At 41.5% G+C, this 21052-nt stretch overlaps 1 protein-coding gene across 2 annotated transcripts in view; it reads right to left on the reverse strand.

Moving 5' to 3' along the window:
- The window catches only part of DNAH6 (dynein axonemal heavy chain 6), a 1211389-nt gene that overhangs the window by 886324 nt on the left and 304013 nt on the right, over nucleotides 1-21052 (reverse strand). For both annotated transcript variants that reach the window (XM_069236637.1, XM_069236634.1), the window contains exon 21: nucleotides 8470-8589. In XM_069236637.1, coding sequence (XP_069092738.1) covers nucleotides 8470-8589 — 120 coding nt within the window. The remainder of the gene's footprint in view (nucleotides 1-8469; nucleotides 8590-21052) is intronic.

A 21052-nucleotide genomic window follows, 5' to 3' on the forward strand; every position in this document is an offset into this window, starting at 1 on the left:
CAAAGTGCTTCTTTGTTTGGTGGAGATGAGATCATATTCCTGTGCATGAAGAACGTGTCTCCAAAATCAGCGGGAAACATACTTGGGGGTCCTTTTAGTAAGCTGTGTACCTTGCTTGAAAAATGTGGGGAAGACATTGAATACCATTAATATATATGGGGTGAAGTCAAAAGGGCGGGGCCTCTAGGCCATTTTATATACTTGCAGTTTTTAAAAGGAATAACACAATCTCTGGTCTCAGCAGCAGATGCCAAGAAAAAATTCACTTGTCACAGTCACTACATGAGCTATGCGCTCGAAAAAAGCAAGGATTATAGATAACTTTCCATGGTAGAAATGCAGCTCCCTGTGTGTGGGAGCAATACTTTCATCTCTTTCCCTGCCTGCATGTCTGCAGGTTGGGAAAAAGATGAAAACGTTGCTTCCAACAAGCAGAAGCATTTTGACAGCTGCGGCTACTGGAAGCGGAGCGTTTGCTTTTGTTTCACTGGAGCTGTCACAGCTACCCACAAGCAAAAGCACACAGCTATCTCCTGAGGGTGGTCACATTGGGAGATACCAGGAGCCAGCCCTAGTGGATGCTGGTACCCAGGGCCACATATGGCTCCAGGAGGGGGACTGCGCTGCCCCCCCCCATTATTTTGCACAAGCTGGCTACAGGGAGGAGGTGGTCCACAGGGCTATATCAGGCCCAGGAGGGGGGGCCACATGGTCCCCCTCCTTCTTCTTAAAAAAGTATGTGGCCCCGGGGAGCTGTTATAGTTACAGGTATTTCAAGTAACTATAACTCGTGCCCTAAGGTAACTACAGCTCGTGCCCTTGCCATGCACAGTTTTCTTATCAATTATTTTACTGCAAATGTTACAGTGATATTACTAATGATGTCAAATAAGATGTCATGAGTGATGTAATAGCTTGGGTAATTAGCAGTGCATGGCAAAGGTGTGAGTTATAGTTACCTTACGGCACAAGTTATAGTTACTTCAAATAACTCTAACAACAACTGCTGAATTTCTATGGTTTTGTGTGTGTAAAATCTGAGCGTAACCACAACGTCCCTGTAACCTTAGTTTTTTTAGTGAATTTCTAAGGTTTTTTACATCTATTTCCTATTTCCTAATTATTACATCCCTGTAACTTTTTGTTTTTTCAGTGAATTTCTAGGATTTCTTTTAACATTAAGTAAGAAGCAATGAACGGTGGGAGGTGGGTAGTAGGTTGAATGTGGGGCCTTGCTCCCTAATTTCCTTATTTACTGCAATATCCTCAGTAGAAAATGCTTTCAGTTTTCCACTTTGATTCTATCAAGATGGTATTCAGATGTGCCACACCTTTGGCATCAATTCAGAATGTTAGCACTCTAGTTGCTCATTAGAAGCTGCTGATCCCCAGGGAGTTAACTGGCAGGCTGCTGCTGGTGTTAAAAGTAAATGTTTCAGTCTGCATGTCACTATGTTTTAATGAAATAGAAGAGAAAGATATTTGAGAACTCACTTAGAACGTGTGCTAAGTTTTCTTTCTATAGCACTAACCATAATTTCTACAACAAAATGAGGCTCTTCATTTTGTTCCTTTCTCATTTTGTTCCTTTCTAAATTAAACATTTTAAGTCTTATAAGTTTTACCAGTTTGATTCAATCAAGATGGCCTCAGGTGTGCCCCACTTTTGTCATAAGTAGGACTGTTGCTTCTCTAGTTGTTCTTGAGAATACTCTGGGAGGCTGCAGTAGAAGGCAGGCTGCTCCTGCTGGAAGTACATGTTTTACTGAGAATGTTGGACTTAATTCTCAAATGGCTGGGAAAGGTACTGTGAATTTACAGAAAGTATGCTCTTGTTTAAGTTTCTAGAGCAAATTCCATAACCTCTATGGGAAAATCATGAGAAAAAAGTTCTCTCTCAAACATGATTCATGAAATCCCAGCAGGGTAAAATTAACAAATGATTTATGTTGTAGCTAACGAGAATCACTGGAACACTTTTTTCAGAAAATGTTGTGAAGATTCGTCAAACGACGCAAAAGATATAGGCAAGTCACAAAATGATTTTCCAATGGAAACATGGTCCTAACTATAGCTACATAACTACTATATAAACATATACATATTACCTACTGGCAGTCACCAGTAGGTAGTTATAATTAGGATCCAGTTTCCATAGGAAGAGCGTATTTTTGTTTTGCCAATAACTTTGGCGCCACTTGACGAATCTTCATAAAATTTTCAAAAAGTTTTCTTCATTCGGTTCAACTGCTGTCCCGAAAGGTTAGGGGTGATCTGTCAAGTGAGGTCTGAGAAAAGGGGGGAGGGGACAAAATGCATTCTCCCATTGCATTCTCAAATAGGGATTTTGAATACAACTACAGCCCGAAACGCTGGACTGGATTACAGAAAGCTAGCTCTTGGTCTGAAAAGCATGCTTTTTGTGATGTGGTGTAAATCCGTTCAGTGGCTTTAGAGATATTAAAGAAAACAAAATATAGATATCTACAGGCGTGGATCCTCCAAGGATCCACCCTGTGTCGACCTGCGGATCCACGCATCACATGAAGAATATGATTAACCGACCCCAATCTCACAGGGAAGTTGAGGTTGCTATTTTGTTTTATCGGGAATCAGTCCTCGGGGCTGAAATGTGGGGGGCAATGGACATGATGGGGTCAGGGTAGATGTTCCCTGACCCCATGGGATTGATATAAAAGTGATAAAAGAATAATTAATGGGTTTCAAATACAGAGAAACAATTTTTTTGACAGTTTCTGAAATCCGCAGGACTCAGTGAGGCCCTTGGTAGAAATCTGAGGGTGGATCTGCAGATCTTGGAAACCGTAAAAAAAGGCTACGGCTGAAACGCATTGGGAGGAAGAATCTGGTGACAATAAAAATATTTTGCAACTTTCTGAAAGTGTACCGACCTTTTCATTATATTTGGCAAGGAAACTCTAACATTATATAATTGGACTTCCCGGTTCCATGGTCGGACCGCCACTGGCCAAGCCTCGATATTCCGGGATTCGTTCATGTGATATATATATATATATATATATAAATAATAACCCACTCACAGAAACAGTAAGACCATGTGTGGCGCGGCTGGGTGGTTATTGGAAGTTGGCTGCAGCGCCTGGCCACAGACTAGACCCTGCAGCCCACTCCCGCCATGCACGGCAGAAGGCCGCGCACAGTGGTAATTGGATTAATGTATAGTAATAAAAAATACTTTACGTTAAAAAAACCATAGAAATCCACTGAAAGAATACAAAGGTTACAGGAATGCTATAACTTGCCCCCTAAGGCAACTATAACTTGCGGCCTCGTCATGCACTGCTAATTACCCCATGACAACTTCTGTTACAAAAAATATAAATAAAACATTAGTAGTCAAATTCTTGAAGAAAAAACTGTGCATGAAGGGGGCGTGAGTTATAGTAAACTGGTAAGAGGCAGAAAAAAAAAAGTATGTATATTTTCATTATATATTAAAAGAATTTCACTGAGTACCGCGGTACAACCTAGGAGGTACTGCAGTACTTTAAAAAAATATAAAAAATAATGTATGTAAAAATTTAAAAAAAAACACTGTAATACACTATATTTCAAAAACAGGTGTGTGGCAGTGTATTTTTTATTTTTTACATGTTTAATTTTTTATTTAAAAAAAAAAACGTGTACGGAGTACCTCAGGAATACAGAGAAATTACAAAACAGCTTGGAAACAATTAAAAAATAAGGTACATTTCTTTTAAAAAATGGTCCTTGCTAGGTACTAGCACAGTACTTCGTATGTTTTAAAAAAATATATATAAAAAATATAAATTATTTCCCTACCTATTAACACCTAAATACAGTGGGAATAGGTAGGGAATAATAATAAAATGTCCTACTTACTTTTAATTAAGGCCCTAACCCAGATCACAGGTAAAGTGTAATAAAACTAATATGCCTGCCTTAATTTTGTAAAGGCAGCCATTAGCCAATAATAAACTGCCTTTCATCGGCCTGCTGCATACCGCTAATTTACTGCAGTTTACCGTGCACCATATATAACTAAGCGCCAGATGTCTTATTGTATTGCGTTACCCTTGTATCACGCATAATCTTGAATGGGCAATGCAATACTTAGGTCAAATATGCAAAGCAACACAAAGCTACTATGCTTGGCCCTGCATTGCTTGGTGGATCTGGAGAAACTCAAGGCAGTACAAATCTCAGTCTTGCGTTAATCTGTACACTATACTGTATGTTCCTGACAAATTTAATCTACATTCGTACACCCCTCCACCCTACGTCACTCCATACTTTGTCAGTCCACTCCACTCTATGCCACTCTATTGAAAGCTACTCCACTCCACACCATTCCATTGAACGCCACCCCAGTCTATGACACTCCACTCTATGCCATTCCACTGTACTCTACTCTTTTCTACTCTATGCCTGTCCACTCCAAGCTAGTCCAATGTAAGCCAATCCAATCTACGCTACTCCACTTTACGCTATTCCATTGTATGCCGCTCCAGCGTCACTACTCCATTCTATGTGACTCCACTGTATGCCATTCCACTCTACACTATTTCAGTCTACTTCACTGCACTCTACGATACTCCACTGTAAGCCACTCTACGCCATTCCACTCTATGTTAATTCACTCTACACTTTCCATTGTACGTCACTTCACTGTATGCTATTCCACTGTACCCCACTCCACTGTACACCACTCCATACTGTTCCACCGTACGTCACTCTACTGTACACCACTCTATGATATTCCACTGTATGCAACTACACTCCTCACCACTCCACTATATTCTATTCCACTCTACCCCACTTCACTGTATGCCACACAACTGTTCGCCACACCAATGTACAACACTCCACTGTACACCACTCCAGTCAAATAGAAACTACTCCACTATACACCACTCCACTCTACTCTACTCCCTGCATGCTACTTCACTATATGCTATATTCCACTCTATGCTACTTCACTGTGCACCACTCTACTGTACTCTATTCTACTATATGGCACTCCACTCTATGCTTTTCCACTATATGCAACTCCACTACATGGTACTTCACTCTACCAGGGGTATAATGGAGGCCCCACAGCCCCCATGGTACAGGGGACCCCCAGGGTTCCGTGTTTTGGAGGGGGGCCCTCACCCTCTAAGCCATGCAGGCTTGCAAAATGCGTGCAAGGGCATGGAATAATAAATAGTTAAACTCTCGGGAAAACCACTTTGCTTTCCCGAACAGGCCCCTGCAGGCAGGGGAGGGGTCAGCCATTCAGAGGGCTTCCTTGAGCCCACGACCAATTATTATCTGTGTCAACTGGAGGCACTGGGGTCCAGCATCACATTCTGCAGGGCGGCCTTATCATTGAGCATTACGTCACTGCACTCTGTGTCACTCCAGTGTACGCCACTCCACTCCAATGTATGCTATTTCACTGAAAGCCGCTCCTCTCCACTCTTCCACTGTATGTTACTCTGCTGTATGCCACTCAACTTAATGTCACTCCACTATACACTATTCCAGTGTACGACACTCCTTTCTCCACTCCACTGTGCGCCACAGCACTCTTTATCATAAAACTGTACGCCATGACTCTGTATGCCACAATACACTACGATACAACAATCTACGACACAACTGTATGACACTGCACTCAAACCCACTCCAGTCTATACTACTTGAGTCTACTCTGCTCTATAAGCCTCTACTCCACTGTACAGCACGCTATACTTCGCCACTCTACCAAACTCTACTCCACTCTATACTACTCCACTGTACAACACTGTACTCCAATGTATGTAACTATACAACTTTGTAGTCCACTCTATGCCACTCTACTAGACTATACTGTACTCTACTCTATGCAACTCCCTCTATGCCACTCCACCAGAATTTACTCTACTGTACTCCATAACACACTGATCCACTCTATGCCCCTCCATGGCACTGTATGCCACTTGATTCTAAAAAACTCTTTGCCACTTCACTGTGGCAATCTCTACTCTACTCTATCTCACTCCACTCTACAACATTGTACTCTACTCTATCCCATTCCACTCTATGACAGTTTCTCAGACTCTACAACACGGCATACCACTCCACTGTACGATATGCCACTCCACTATATGACAGTTTAGTCCACTCTATGCTACACCACTCCATTCACCTCAACTCCACTGTATGACACTGTGCTGCACCCTATTCCACTCATTGCCACTGTATGATATATTACTCAACTCCATGCCACTCTATTATACTCTAGTCCACTTTAAGATACACTATGAAATTACCTATACACCACCCAATTTACTCCACTGTACTTTGAGACCCACTACTCCATTGTACTCAACGAGACGATTGAATGCAACGTTATGCCACTTAACTCTACAACACTGTACTGTATGCCACTCCACAACGATACACTTCACTCTATGCTACTCCAATGTACTCTGCTGTACAACACTCTACAAAACGCCACTCAAATTTCACTGTACCACAAAACACTCCACCCTATGACACTACTACACTGTATGAAACGCCAGGCCATTCTGCTCCACTCCACTTTACTGTGCAATATGATACTCCACTGTATGACAATTTACTACACTCTATTGTACCCAACTCCAATGAACTCCACTCCATTGTACAATACTTTAGCCCACTCTATGCTATAGTTCAACACTCCACTCTAAACAGTCTGATGTACAGTACCCTACTGTACTCTATGCAACTCCACGCTACAAGACTCTGCAGCACTCTATGCCAGTATATGACATCTTACTCCACTTTATACTCATCCACTCTACACCACTATACTACAATGTATGACACTCTAGCACACACCACTCCACTCCTCTCTACGACACTTCAATCCGCTATATTACACAGCACTCCACTCTACGACACTCTCCTCCATTATACAGCACTATACCACTGTCCACTGTATGACACACTACGACACTCCACTATCCGATACTACATTGTACGATACTCTCTGCCACTCTACTGGACGACACATCACTCTACAACACTGAACTGTACAACACTTTGCTGAACTGTACTCCATTCTATGCCACTAAACTGTACAACACTCTTTACAACTCTGCTGCGTTGTTGTCCATTGCATTAAAGATCATGAGAACATGACTGAATATCTCAGACCTGCTAGGGTACAACAACATTTCACCACAATCAAAAAACCTTTCAAGGAGCTTTCATGGCCTGTTGCTAAATGGGTTAGATTGGTGATGCAAGAAGCAGGTTTTGACTTGTCTATCTGTCACAGCTGCTATGACCTTAAAGGCTTTTTTGGGTGCTCGTTTATAAGCTATTATGAGCATAATCTGAGCCTCGGGTCCTTACATAGAATAGAAAATGTCCTAGCTAATGTGATGTAAAGTTTCAATTCTATTAAGGACATGGAGGCGAGGATTATCCCTCTCAAATGTGATGAGCCCACCGAAGAGCTACAGGAAGTATATCTCAGTATATCTAAGACACCAGTCACAATTGTACTGCTTATGGTAGTATAGCATTAGTACCTGTAAGTTCTGAAAATACAGTCCACTATGTTTATGTTGCTTGGTTAACTATGGTTAGCATTTGGGAATAATGTTCATTGAGTTAATCACTTGATTTTCTACTTACTAGGAACGGAGTAGAAATAGGAGTACAAATCAGGATGGTCACATAACGTTTAAATTGCATGAAGAAAGAGGAGGAGGGTCATTAATAGAACTGAAACTTTCCTTCACTTAGCTAATAAGTTTCAACAATCAGATCAGAAATTTGCTAATTGGAGTTTCACAGGTGGAAAATTGCCCCTGAAGACCATTGCCTTTAGGTAAACCCCTGAGCGCCTTTGCACCTTTATGAAATGTAAAGTTTCAGTTAAATTTTATTTGTTAGACATACCTCATCCTTTGGAGCTATTCCACTTTGTCACTTATACTAAATGCCACTGAATGCCTGATTTCTTTACACATAGAAATGCTGAGACAAACTCACAAATTAGCGATAACTTGAGTATTGGTGACTCCGGAATGAACCAGACTGTGATTACAAGTGGGTTCCTAAGTGTCCTCTTACAGCATAAATAACAACAGCAGAGTGCATGTTACAACTTTAAAGGAGATACAAATGGACAGAGAGAAATTCAAAGAGGAAGACCTTCTTAAATCTTTAGATTTAGAGGTGATATCAGGTTTGAACTGAAGTAATTAAAAAAAACAACACTTAAATGCAGATAGAAATGGAACTATGTTGTGGGAGACTTAGGAGAGAACATTTCTGTCAACTATACAGGTTATTTTGAAAATATATTTTAGGGAACTTCCATGTGACCAATTTTTCAAACAATATTTGTAAACTTTAAAACAAAGAAGCACACTTTCACGAAACAGAAAACGGAGAGCATTAAAATACAGTTCTACATGCTTACGCACACACTGTTCAACTTACCAATGTTTGACTAAATAACGATAGCTGCTTCTGCCACTCATCAACACGAGCTTTTATGGGTCCCACATATCTCGAGGAGGCGATAGTTGATATGTTTATGGTGCTGTCATCAAGAAGAGCCTAGAAAACAAAACAGTGTTATTGTGGAAATGTGTGCTATGACATTTAGACCAAAAGAGTACTTCTAAAATAATACAAAAATAATTAAATCTTGTGTTATAAATTGAAAAAAAACAAAAGAAATAAATATGTTTTACTTCATGCTAACAGACACAAATTTGTGCAACAACAGAAAAAATAACCAATTTTAGAGCCTCGAAATAAAAAAGTTTATTAAATAACAATAAACTACTTTCCATACATCAATTCTATCCTTCCGGAATCTCTTGGTGCCACCTGTGCAAAACAATCTATTGAAAGAAAACACAAGAATAAAACCTAAAATGGATTGACATCAGTGCGAATTTAAGGCAACTATGATTAACTCTCTTGACACCCACTGCCAACCCTATGAACCCTGCCCAAATCTTGTTAAGTTACTCATCAACATAATTCATCTGGAGTAGGCCTCTCCGTTGAGTAGCACATGATCCTGTAACTTTCTCCTCCTTTAAAGACCTCCACCTAACAACTCAACATTCTCAGAGGCTTTTCTAGATACAGTCTCAAACCTTATTACACTATACTCCAACCTATGCATTCTTGGGGACCTAAACATTTGGTTTGACAAACCCAATATGCTCCATACAAAAGCAATCACCACTGGCCTAGTCGCATTGAACCTACATCAGATTGTACACAATCCCACACATATTGCTGGACACATCCTAGATGTCATTTTTGCTAAACCTGAACTAGTTACCGTTCATAGCATCACGCCAATCACATGGTCAGACCACCATTTGATAACTTTCCAACATAAAACTCCACAAATCAACAAACCCCACAACTACTTACATACATGCACCGAACTCAATTTTGATGACTTAGAAACACAACTAACAGCCAACACAGATCTAGATACAATTAATTCTGTTCCAAAACTTTAGGAGTGGCTACAGGAAGCTTTTGATATCCTAATGCCACTCAGAAAAGCTAAACACAACAAAAGAAAACCAACACCTTGGAGAAACACTGAACTTAAAAAGACAAATCAGAAAGTTGCAGCCGACCTGTCTCAAAACAAACAACAGTCAAGACAAACTGCAACTACACATACATAACAGAATATACAAATCATCAATCAAAAAAGCTAAAAAAAAGGTACTACAACCGAGGAATTTTATAAAATTCTCAATGAATTTCGAAAACCTACATGGATGTAAGGAAGTCATCCCACTACTCAAGATTTCACAAACAAACTGGCAACGCATTACAGAACTAAGGAAGACACATTGGACCCCTATTTAAAACAGAATAAAACCATCAGCACCAACCCCTTTCCTAAAATACCCTCTAAGAATAAACCAACCCAGCCTCTACAGTCCTTCCAACAAATATCTACAGGTAAATTTATGGATTTGGTCAAAGCAAGCAGGCCTTCCGGTTGCCCTTCTGACCATTGTCCACCACAAATCTTCAAGAACATTATTTTATCTACTTCTGCTGCCACACCTGTAAGAAGAATCATCAACAACTCTTTAACTACAGGAACTTTTCCTGTAGACCTGAAAAAGGCATACATACGACCGTTATTAAAGAAAACAAACCTAGACCCGCAGGAACCCAACAACTACAGACCAATCACAAATAGACCTTTCCTGGGCAAACTGACAGAAAGAGCAGCATTCGCCCTGATGTCACAATTCATTGAACACAATTCTATACTTTCAGACTTCCAAACTGGATTCTGCCCAGGAAGAGGCACTGAATCGGCACTCATAGCAACCTGGGATGATCTTAAAAACATAGTCGACCGCAATGGAGTTGCTGCACTACTTTTCTTGGACCTCTCGGCTGCCTTTGATACGGTTGACCATGACACCCTAATTCAAAGACTCCACGAAGCCGACATAGAAGGGACTGCTCTCGACTGGATTACATCCTATCTTCAAAGAAGATCTAATATCATCTATTCTCCCCCCTTCTCGTCCAAACCCTACCTCACAAAAGCAGGGGTCCCCCAAGGTTCAATCAGCTCACCTTTGCTTTTCAACATCTACATGATATCATTACCAGAACTGATCAATGATTTTCATCTCACATGCTACAACTATGCAGATGACACACAAATACTACTTAAATTAGAATGCCCCTAAAACATTGAAAACTCACAAATCTTCAGTTCCCCCAGAGCCGTTGATCAGTGGATCACCTGGAGCCATCTCAAACTAAATGCCTCCAAAACAGAAATGCTCACATGTGGTGACTGGAAAAGTTATGACCCACTGTGCGCCTGGCCTGACGATCTCGGACCACCTCCTCATTTATCCAAGGAAGTTAAAAACATTGGACTCCATGTTAACTATGAATGCTCAAGTGGACAAATTAGCATGAACAAGCTTCATCATCTTGAAGACTCTAAGACGCACCTTCCCCCACCTCGGATTTCCACACAAGGTGCAAGCTACTATCTCGCATGTACAATCCAAACTCGATTATGCCAATGGCCTCTACCATGGATCATCTCTATCTATTATGAAAAAACTACAACATATTCAGAACTCCACAGCCAGGCTACTATTACATCTAAAGCCACAAGCCCACATCTCCCCTGCCGTGAGAGCACTACATTGGTTATCCGTTGCCAGAAGATGCACTTTCTAGCTGCTTTGTATCACAAACAAAGCTATACATGAAACAGGACCGCTTTTTATCAAAAACAAAATAACCAAATACATTCAAAGAAACCTCCGCTCAAGATTGGCACCCCTCCTTAGAACACCACTGTACAAGAAAAAGACTATAGGTGGTACATCCTTCTCCGTTCAAGCAGCCAAACTATGGAATTCATTACCCCCAACTATAAGATCGACAGATAACTTTCTTGCCTTCAGAAAACTACTCAAGAGTTGGCTCTTTCCTTCATAACCACCATATTCAAACAACTATGGACTGCATATGCCTATGCTGATAAATATTTTTTCTGATTATGTGTATATCCTAGTTATATATAGTTTTTTAGAAAATATGTATCGCTACTATGTTATAACAATAAACTACACACACACACACTCTTTAAACCTGTTTAACTAAGTATATTTACTCATGGTTTAAATATGTATATGTATGTACATATATGTGTGTATTCATGTGTGTATGTATGTGTTTGTGTGTGTGTATATATATATATATATATATATGTGTGTGTGTGTATGTTATTCGATGCTTAACATGTTCATAGGTCATTGCATAAATCTAGATAAGTCGTTATACTAGATACTTATGAATCCTTTCTCTCATCTTATATACTATGTGTGTGTGTATATATATATATATATATATATATATATATATATATATATATATATATATATATATACACACACACACCCTAGATAAGTTGTTATACTATATACTTATGAATCCCTGCTCTCTTCTTATATCACACTTGTCTACCCATCACCATGTCATGTCTCTATCAATCTATCCTCCATTCCCACTCTGACTCATCCCAAATCCATTCTACTACTTTCAGCTCCTAAATAACTCTGCCTATGCTCTTCCCTCCACTTCCACATCTAACTCACTAAACCTCACTTTACTACCATGATCTCCCAAACAAACCTAGTATATTCTCCCTCATTTATCTCACCCTGCTACTATGATCTCCCTAACCCCTTCCACAGACTCTTCCCTCTCCCATCCTCCTTTACACATCCCAAGCCTAAATCCTATTACCATATACTCCCAATTAACACTTCTAGATTCTTTCCTCCTCCACCCCTCCATTTACTCCAGTCAATCTAACTAACAAACTCTCATATCTGAGTCTCAAATTAACTCATAATAATACTAAAACTGTACTCATATTTCCCTATACTAATCCATCACTAATTCTTGGGGGGTTCCGGAGTAGCGTGCTACTCACCGAAAAGCGTTTCAACGCCTCGTCAGGGGTAGTAAGCGCTATATAAATACTATTACAATTACATGAGCTACTTGTAGCCCTCCAGCTAAACAGACGTAACTCCTCTTTGTCCAATCTAGCCACCTAAATTAGAAGCTTTTAATTGACTGAAATAATATATGTATAATAATACAATTGGAAACTATGCATTTGAAACGAAAATGTTAATAATTTCAGAAACCTATTTAAAGCTGATAATTGAGTGATAAATTATTTGGCGTTGGGAATGTTTATTACCCATAATATTTTTACCTTGGTGCCAAGGGCATTGAAGCTATGGCTCTTATGTACTACCCACATAAAGGCATTTCAAATTGACAAACCCTTTTTATGTGTCGCCTGCACAGCACTTGCGCTGAGCTTGCGAAAGCTCTTGTATTTAAAACAAAGGGAAATCTTAAAAGAGGCTAAGAGCCCAACAATTACTTACCTTTACTAGATTTCACCTGCATAGTGCTTGTGATGCACTTGCATAATCTCTTGTATTTAAAATAAAGAAAAATCTTAAAAGGGGCTTTGAGCCCACCCATTACTTACCCGTACTCATCATTGGCTGGCTCCCCTTTCGGTTTCACGCCTCACTACTTACCACTAGCTGGCTCCCACGTGGCTCCTATGCCTCTCTGGTTTCATTGGTCAGCATCACCTCCTCCTCACCTGTCTTCTTCTGGGCTCTGGGTCCAGTCTTCTGCCATTCTACAGTGCAGCCTGGCCCAAGTACTGCTTCCAGTGAAGAGTGTCCTTATACTGCAGGCTCCTGCAGTGTAGGCACTCTTTATTTACTTTTCGACATGCTCTTTGAGTGCATGTCTCTGCAGTACCTGGTCAGCTTCGTTTATAATGCAGTGTATGTTAACTCATAGGCTTTCTACTGAAACCGAGCAGAGAGCGTACTTCATTATTAATACTTTGGAGAGTACTGGCCACCATTATATTTAAGATATACCTATTGTGAGGAATGTCTACAACTTATTGCCATTGAAAATGTTGACAGCTAAATACAAATATTGCCGCTCTTTGCTTTGTGTAATACTTCAGACTGGCGTGAGCATTTAGTGAGGCGCGAGTGTCATTTGGTGGATCACTTGTACATTTTTCACAAATGTTAAAAAAACACTGATGTATTTTGTTCTTCATTTTGGTTACAGTTCTAATCTAATTATATAGCGCTAATTACACTTGTGTGTTGAAGCGCTTTACGTCTGCAGCACATTGCTCCAGGGCCCAAGGTAGTGGTTATTCAAATGATTGTGATTACTTATTGGGATCAGTCATGTGTACTCAGGAAAACTATTCTATGCATTTACTCCCATTTCTTGCTGCAAGATTACATTAATAGGAGTATTGTGTTGTCATCTTTCTGCATGCTAACTATATGGGGAATGTAAAGAGAGCAGAAGCATTAAAGATTTGGAGACATGAGTAAGACAGAGGATAGAGCAGACAATGTAACTTTTTGTCGTGCACAGCTATTTTAATTTGTTAATTTTTTTCAATGATGATGTACCGCAGCACGGGCTGCTTTGCAACACGACTTAAAGTAAACTTAAAAAACTGCTATGATGTGGTTGACGCTAGTGTGCCACAGAGGTTTTGTTTTTGCTTACTTTGAGCCAGGTTGGAAAGCAGGCTGCACTGCTGTGCAACATCTTTAAGAAACATTGACAACGCCAAAATAACACACATAGGCAAAAACATTTCGCTTTGACAATGCTTGTTTTATATTACTGCTGGCAACCCTGCATGATGTGCAGGTTATCACTGCGGATCCTTTTACATAAGGTAGCTACTACCGTAATCTTGTCTGATGTGATCACCATTACAACACTAATGATATTATTAGTTCGGGAAGATTTTTATTGATCATATGTAGCTCTCAAAACAGAAACGGTTGTAGGCCCCTGATCTGCAGCACTGGAGTACAGGAGAACCTCTCCTTTGGGCAGTAAAAGGTGGATCTGCAGAAATCAACTAGTGAGCACATTACCAATGCCTTTCACATGTCGGCTACAGATTCCCGCCACTATGAGCATTAACCTGGCATTAATTGTCCCATAAGGCATTGAGGTCAATCTATGCCGCTATGTTTATGTAATGTGTGATGTCACCAGTGGGGTCAAGAAGAAAATTAGTTACTTACCTGTAACTATAGTTCTCAGGTATTGGAATCTTTTATAGATTCACATGCTTGAACCATTCCACGTTGTCGAGATGGGAGTCTCCAGTACCATTTATAAAGTAGTAATGACATAGGCCTAAACCAAAAAGCCCTAGGCCTCTCAGTTTAGCATTCTGTCAGAGTTGTTGTGAGGAAAAGGACTACATTTGAGAGTTCACCAATCAGACGACACCACCCTTTAGAACCCTACTGAGAGAAGCTCCAGTACCTCAGATTTTCTGAGCACGAGTGTCTAGTATTAATAAAAGAGAATAAGAGAGGTAATGGTGAGTTTCTCTGGGGAGGTGGGTGGGTTGCATGTGAATCTATGAAAGATCCAATACTGGAGAACTATAGTTACAGGTAAGTAACTCATTTTCTTACTCCAGTATTGGAACTTTCATAGATTCACATGCTTGAATCAAAGTAGTAAGCAGTAATAATGCACAGTGTAGTATAAACTATGACAGTTTCCAATGAATATGAACAAAATGCATAAGTAAACATATACATATGAAAGCTTAAAATCTAGATATTTAGATTTGTTACTTAAACTATACTGTGTATCAATCTTTCAAGTGTGATAGATTTAAAAATGAACAATGTGCAGATCTGACCTTAGGATGGCGGGATGGGAGAGATAGCTCACCTTTACTGGAAAAGATGGCTTAGGACCACCTAGCCCACAGCTACTTCTCATTGAGATGCTACATCCAGGCAGTAATGTCTGGTGAATGTGTGGCAGCTTTTCCAGGTTGCTGCCCTGCAAATGTCCAGGCGCAGCACCCACATAAACAGTGCAGTGGATGTTGATACTGCCTTTGTAAAGTGAGCACAAAAAGAAGCTTGTAGTGGCTTGCCTGCTGCTCGATGGCAAAACTGGACTGTTGATGAAATCCATCTTGAGATGCTCTGCTTGAACAGAGGTTGACCCTTTCTAGGTGCACTGTAAGCTACAAACATTTGACTAGACTTGCAAAAGGATTTGGTTCTGTCCAGGTACAACTTTATGCGTCTTTTTACATCTAATGAGAGCAGAGCCCTTTTCGCTGCCATTGCCAGATTTGGGAAGAATGTATTTAGGTCCAGCGGCTCATTCATATAAAAGTCCAAGGGAACGTTGAATATAAACTGTGGGTTAGTACGTAGGATTATTCTATCCTCTCTAATCTTTAAGAAGGGTTCCTGGAAAGACTGTGCTTGGATCTCACTGATTCACCCGGCTGATGTGAGAGCTATTAGAAGGGTTATCTTCCATGAAAGAAAGTTCAGAGAAGCTCTGTGGATCCGCTCAAACGGTTGCATCATGAGTTGCGTGAGGACAAATGTTTAGATTCAAGGAAGGAGGAGGAGGAGGTCTAAAAGGCGGAAAAACCCTGAGTAGGTCTTTTAGAAATCGTTTTGATAATTCTGGATGACCACAGAGAGGGTGAACTGTATGATCATCTAAAAGACGAGATAGCTGCCAAGTGAAACATAATGGAGGAGTGAGCAAGGCCAGAATGTGCCAGATGTAATTAATACGGCAATATTTGTTTCAGTGAGGACGAAATGGGATGTATCTGTTGATGTTGGCACCATAGACAGAATCTCTTCCACTTACATGAGTACATTTTATTAGTTATGACTGCTCAGGCCCTGGACAGTATATCCCTGCACTCTGGAGGGATGTCTACATGTGCAAACTCATTGTGCCCAGGAGCCATGCTGATAAGTGCAGTGATTGAGGATTCGGGTGCAAGACTTGCCCATTGTTCATTGTCAGCAGATGCGGAGATATTTTCAGTGGGATGTGAGGTTTTACAGAGAACAGGAGAAGCTCCGTGAACCAATGCTGTTGAGGCCACGTTGGAGCTATCAAGATCAGCCTACAGGGTTCCATCTTCATTTTGGTGAGAACCACTGGAATCAGGGGAATGGGAGGAAAAGCGTAAGCAAAGATTCCGCACCATGCCATGGAAAACGCATTCCCCATGATCCCCGATGGTGATGCTAACTTGCGTAGTATTGGCATTTGGTGTTTGACGGGCTGGCAAAGAGATCCCCCACTGAGAGAATATGTGGTTGACTGTTCGCTGATCTAACTCCCATTCATGGCAGACGGATTTTAGTCTGCTGAGAGAATCTGATATTTTGTTCTGGAACATGTTCTGCTCGTAGCAGCACTCAATGTTGTATAGCCCAGTCCCAACTTTTTGTGCTTCCCTGGAGAGGAGAAGGGATTTTGTACCTCCCTGCTTGTTGAGGTAATGCATTGTAGTGGTATTGTTCTTATTAGTACCTTTGAATTGGCAATTCTTGGAAGGAACACCTGCAAGGCTAGATGGACTGCCTTTAGTTCTAGGAGATTGATGTGTAGTTTCTGAAACTTTTAATGAGGTGTCCGTGGTGATGACCCATGGAGATGGGCGAGGTTGGAAAGAGAGGCCGATCGATAGATGATCCTTTTGAGTCCACCAGTTCAGAGCTTTGATTATGGGCGGAGTGATCTTGACGTGATCGTCAAAGCTAAGTGTGGCTTGAATCCATTGTAGGCTGAGCTGTTCCTGGAAGGGGCACATTTTTAGTCTGCAAAATGGTACAAGTGGGATGCACGAAGACATCATCCCCAATTACGACTTGTAAAGGCGCACTGAAATTATTTTTTTCTTTTTTGAACTGTCTTTGCCAATGACATTAGTTTTTGCTGTCTTTTCCATTGTGGGGCAGGCTCTGTTGGAGTTGGTGTCCAGGTTTGCTCCTAAGAAAAGTGATCGTATGTGATGGTTGAGGATTGGAGTTTTCCCAGTTTATGGTTAGGCCTAAGCCGTAGGCCTAAGCCGTTGAGCAGGGCAATGCACTTTTTTGCTGATTTGCATGCTGCTGAGAAGGACTTTGCTTTTATCAGCCAATCGTCCAAGTATGGGAATACTTGGTGCCTTTGTCTTCTCAGGAACGCAGTCACAGTTGCTAGGTGGTTAGTGAATATTCTGGGGGCTGATTTTAGACCGAATGGAAGGACTCAAAATTAGTATTGGCTGCTGCATACCGTGAATCATGGCTACTGTCTGTGAGAAGGATGAATTGGGATGTGAAATTATGCCTCTTTCAAATTAAGGATGGACAGATAGTCGGAAGAGGGCGTCCTGGAGAGTTATAATGCGGAATGATTGTTTTTTCAGATAGGTGTTAAACTCTCTGAGATCAAGGATAGGTCTCCAGTCTTTCCATTTTTTGTGAATGAGTAAGAAACTGGAGTAAAAACCTTTACCCCGCTGAGATGGTGAAACTTTCTCTACTGCGTCTATGAAAATCATTTTGTTGGCCTCCAGTTTAGTTGGTGTAGATACTTAGAAGTACATTCGCAAGGATTGGGAGGTGGCATTTGGACAAACTCCAGCTTGTGCCTGATTTGCAACAGTTGCAAGACACATTGGTCTGATGTTGTGGATTGCCACTGCTGGAGGAATGAGGAGATTTTGTCCCCTAGTTTGAAAGGTGCATGGTTGGGGGTAGCCGGAGCCTTGCATGGATCATTGTCTGCGAGTTGAGTCCTTTGCTTGACAAGCCGGTCATCCTCTAGAGACAGCTCTATTTTAGGCGGATTGTGGCGGTTTCCTCTGAGCATATTGGTGGCGGAATTGTTGGGAGGTGGATGAGTATGAGGGATATCTGTATTGTTGATAGCCTCCCCTAAATGAAGGCATTCCACGTCCTCTCGTTCCAGGAAAGGAAGACTTTTTAAACTGTAGCGTAACTAGAGATTTGGCAGTCTGTGTCAGTTTTCATTGCCTGAAGAACTTCATCAATACGTTTCCCAAAGAGGGCTTGTCCATCAAAAGGAAGCTCTAGTATTTTATTTTGCACCTCCGGGAGAAACTACATGGCCTCCAGCCAGCCTTGTCTCCTAAGCACAGCAGCCCCTGCTAGCTAACGGAAAGCAGTGGTGGTTATTTCCATCGCACAGTCACTCATTTCTGCTGATGTGCGTTCCCCTTCTTGTAATATTTTTCTAGCTTCCACAACATCCTCTGGTACCTGGTCGATATATGGGATGATTTAAGTCCATAGTTGTCTGTCATATCTCGCTAGAGAATTTGCAGCTCTTACCATTAGACATGACATTGAGGAGAATCGTTTGACAATATTATCTAACCATCTTCCTTCCTTAACAGGAGGCACAGAGATTGGTGTGGATGAATTTTTGGATCTCCTCTGTGCCACCTGTGCTATTACAGAGTCTGGATGATGGTGACCAGTTAAGCATGCTGGGGCATCTCCAGGTGTTTTACATTTCTTATCCAGACACAGAAGCACTGCCATCACTGTTGCCGGGCTTTGCATGACCTTCAAACCCTCTTCCCATATATAACTGACCATTGGCATGGAGTGCACTGAACTTTGGAATGGCTCCTTGAAGTTGTATAAAAACATAAAGCAATCCAATTGCTTGAATGGCATGGGAAGCACAAACCTTTTGCCAGGCTTTTCCAGGAGATTGTGAAATTGCCCCTGATGTCCTCTGGAGGTGAGTCCACCTTCAAAGGTGAAGGAGAGGATGGAGTTGGTAGTAAATAATCAACCCATTCCGAGTGATTGTCCTGAAGTTCACCTTCCTCCTGTTCTCCTTCAGAGATGTCCGTGTCCTGTAATAGGGTTGTATTAGGTGTAAAAATGTTAGCCAATGGTCAACTTGTGAGCCTCTGAAGCAGGGTGGCACCGTGAGGCATTGACGATTTTACTGGTGAAGCCGACTGAGGTGCTGCTTCATCTGTGGGCGGGAATCTTTTTCTATAGTCCGCCAACATGGCTTGCAAGTCCATAATCAAGGAACTTGGCAGATAGAGCACTCCCCCATCGTGTGGTTGTTCTTGAGTTCTGTAATACTGTGGATCATATTCTTCGTAGTATTTATCTTCATCCTCTTGATATTTCACATTCAGCCAAGAAGGACTATGTGCTGTTCCATAGGGTCCCTCTTCATCAGATTGGTAATCACCCTCAAGCAGATGGGCTGGTATCAATGGGGTTACTTTGCTTGGGGAAGTATGCTCAGGGGTTATTTTTTACCATTGCCTGCCTTTTTTTTATGATTTCCGCTCATTGACAGGGTCTTCAACGAGCTCGTCGACTGTGCTGTAGATGACGTAGTCGACATTGTAGCAGGTACACTCGTCATTGGTGGAGTTCCTGTCATCGACGATCTAGAAGATATCTTTACCATCAACTGCTTCGTGGATGAGGCCACTGATGACTAGATCATTGTTGGAAATGACGCTGATGAAGAAGTGATGGTTACAGTCAGCTTTGATGATGATGGCATAGTATAACTTCGATGGTGGATAACTTGTCATCGCCGTCGGCAGCTGTAGGGTCATCCATGGGACAAACTATGAAGTTGTCGTTGATGGTGGGTGTAGGAAGTTGGCTCTGTATGCACTATTTCAAAGTAAGGAATAGTATGCACAGAGTCCAAGGGTTCCCCTTAGAGGTCAGATAGTGGCAAAAAAGAGATAATACTAATGCTCTATTTTGTGGTAGTGTGGTCGAGCAGTAGGCTTATCAAAGGAGTAGTGTTAAGCATTTGTTGTACATATACACAGGCAATAAATGAGGAACACACACTCAGAGACAAATCCAGCCAATAGGTTTTGTTATAGAAAAATATCTTTTCTTAGTTTATTTTAAGAACCACAGGTTCAAATTCTACATGTAATATCTCATTTGAAAGGTATTGCAGGTAAGTACTTTAGGAACTTTGAATAATTACAGTGGCATATATACTTTTCACATAAAACACAAATAGCTGTTTTAAAAGTGGACACTGCAATTTTCACAGTTCCTGGGGGAGGTAAAGTATTGTTAGTTTTTGCAGGTAAGTAACCCACCCACAGGGTTCAGATTTGGGTCCAAAGTAGCCCACCGTTGGGGGTTCAGAGCAACCCCAAAGTCACCACACCAGCAGCTCAGGGCCGGTCAGGTGCAGAGTTCAAAGTGGTGCCCAAAACACATAGGCTTCAATGGAGAGAAGGGGCTGCGCTGGTTCCAGTCTGCCAGCAGGTAAGTACCCGTCTCTTCGGAGGGCAGACCAGGAGGGTTTTGTAGGGCACCGGGGGGGACATAAGTTCACACAAAAAGTACACCCTCAGCGGCACTGGGGCGGCCGGGTGCAGTGTAGAAACAAGCGTCGGGGTTCCAATGTAAATCAATGGGAGACCAAGGGGTCTCTTCAGCGATGCAGGCAGGCAAGGGGGGGGCTCCTCGGGGTAGCCACCCCCTGGGCAAGGGAGAGGGCCTCCTGGGGGTCACTCCTGCACTGAAGTTCCGATCCTTCAGGTGCTGGGGGCTGCGGGTGCAGGGTCTTTTCCAGCCGTCAG

This window comes from Pleurodeles waltl, chromosome 1_2, assembly GCF_031143425.1.
Source record: "Pleurodeles waltl isolate 20211129_DDA chromosome 1_2, aPleWal1.hap1.20221129, whole genome shotgun sequence".
NCBI lineage: Eukaryota > Metazoa > Chordata > Amphibia > Caudata > Salamandridae > Pleurodeles > Pleurodeles waltl.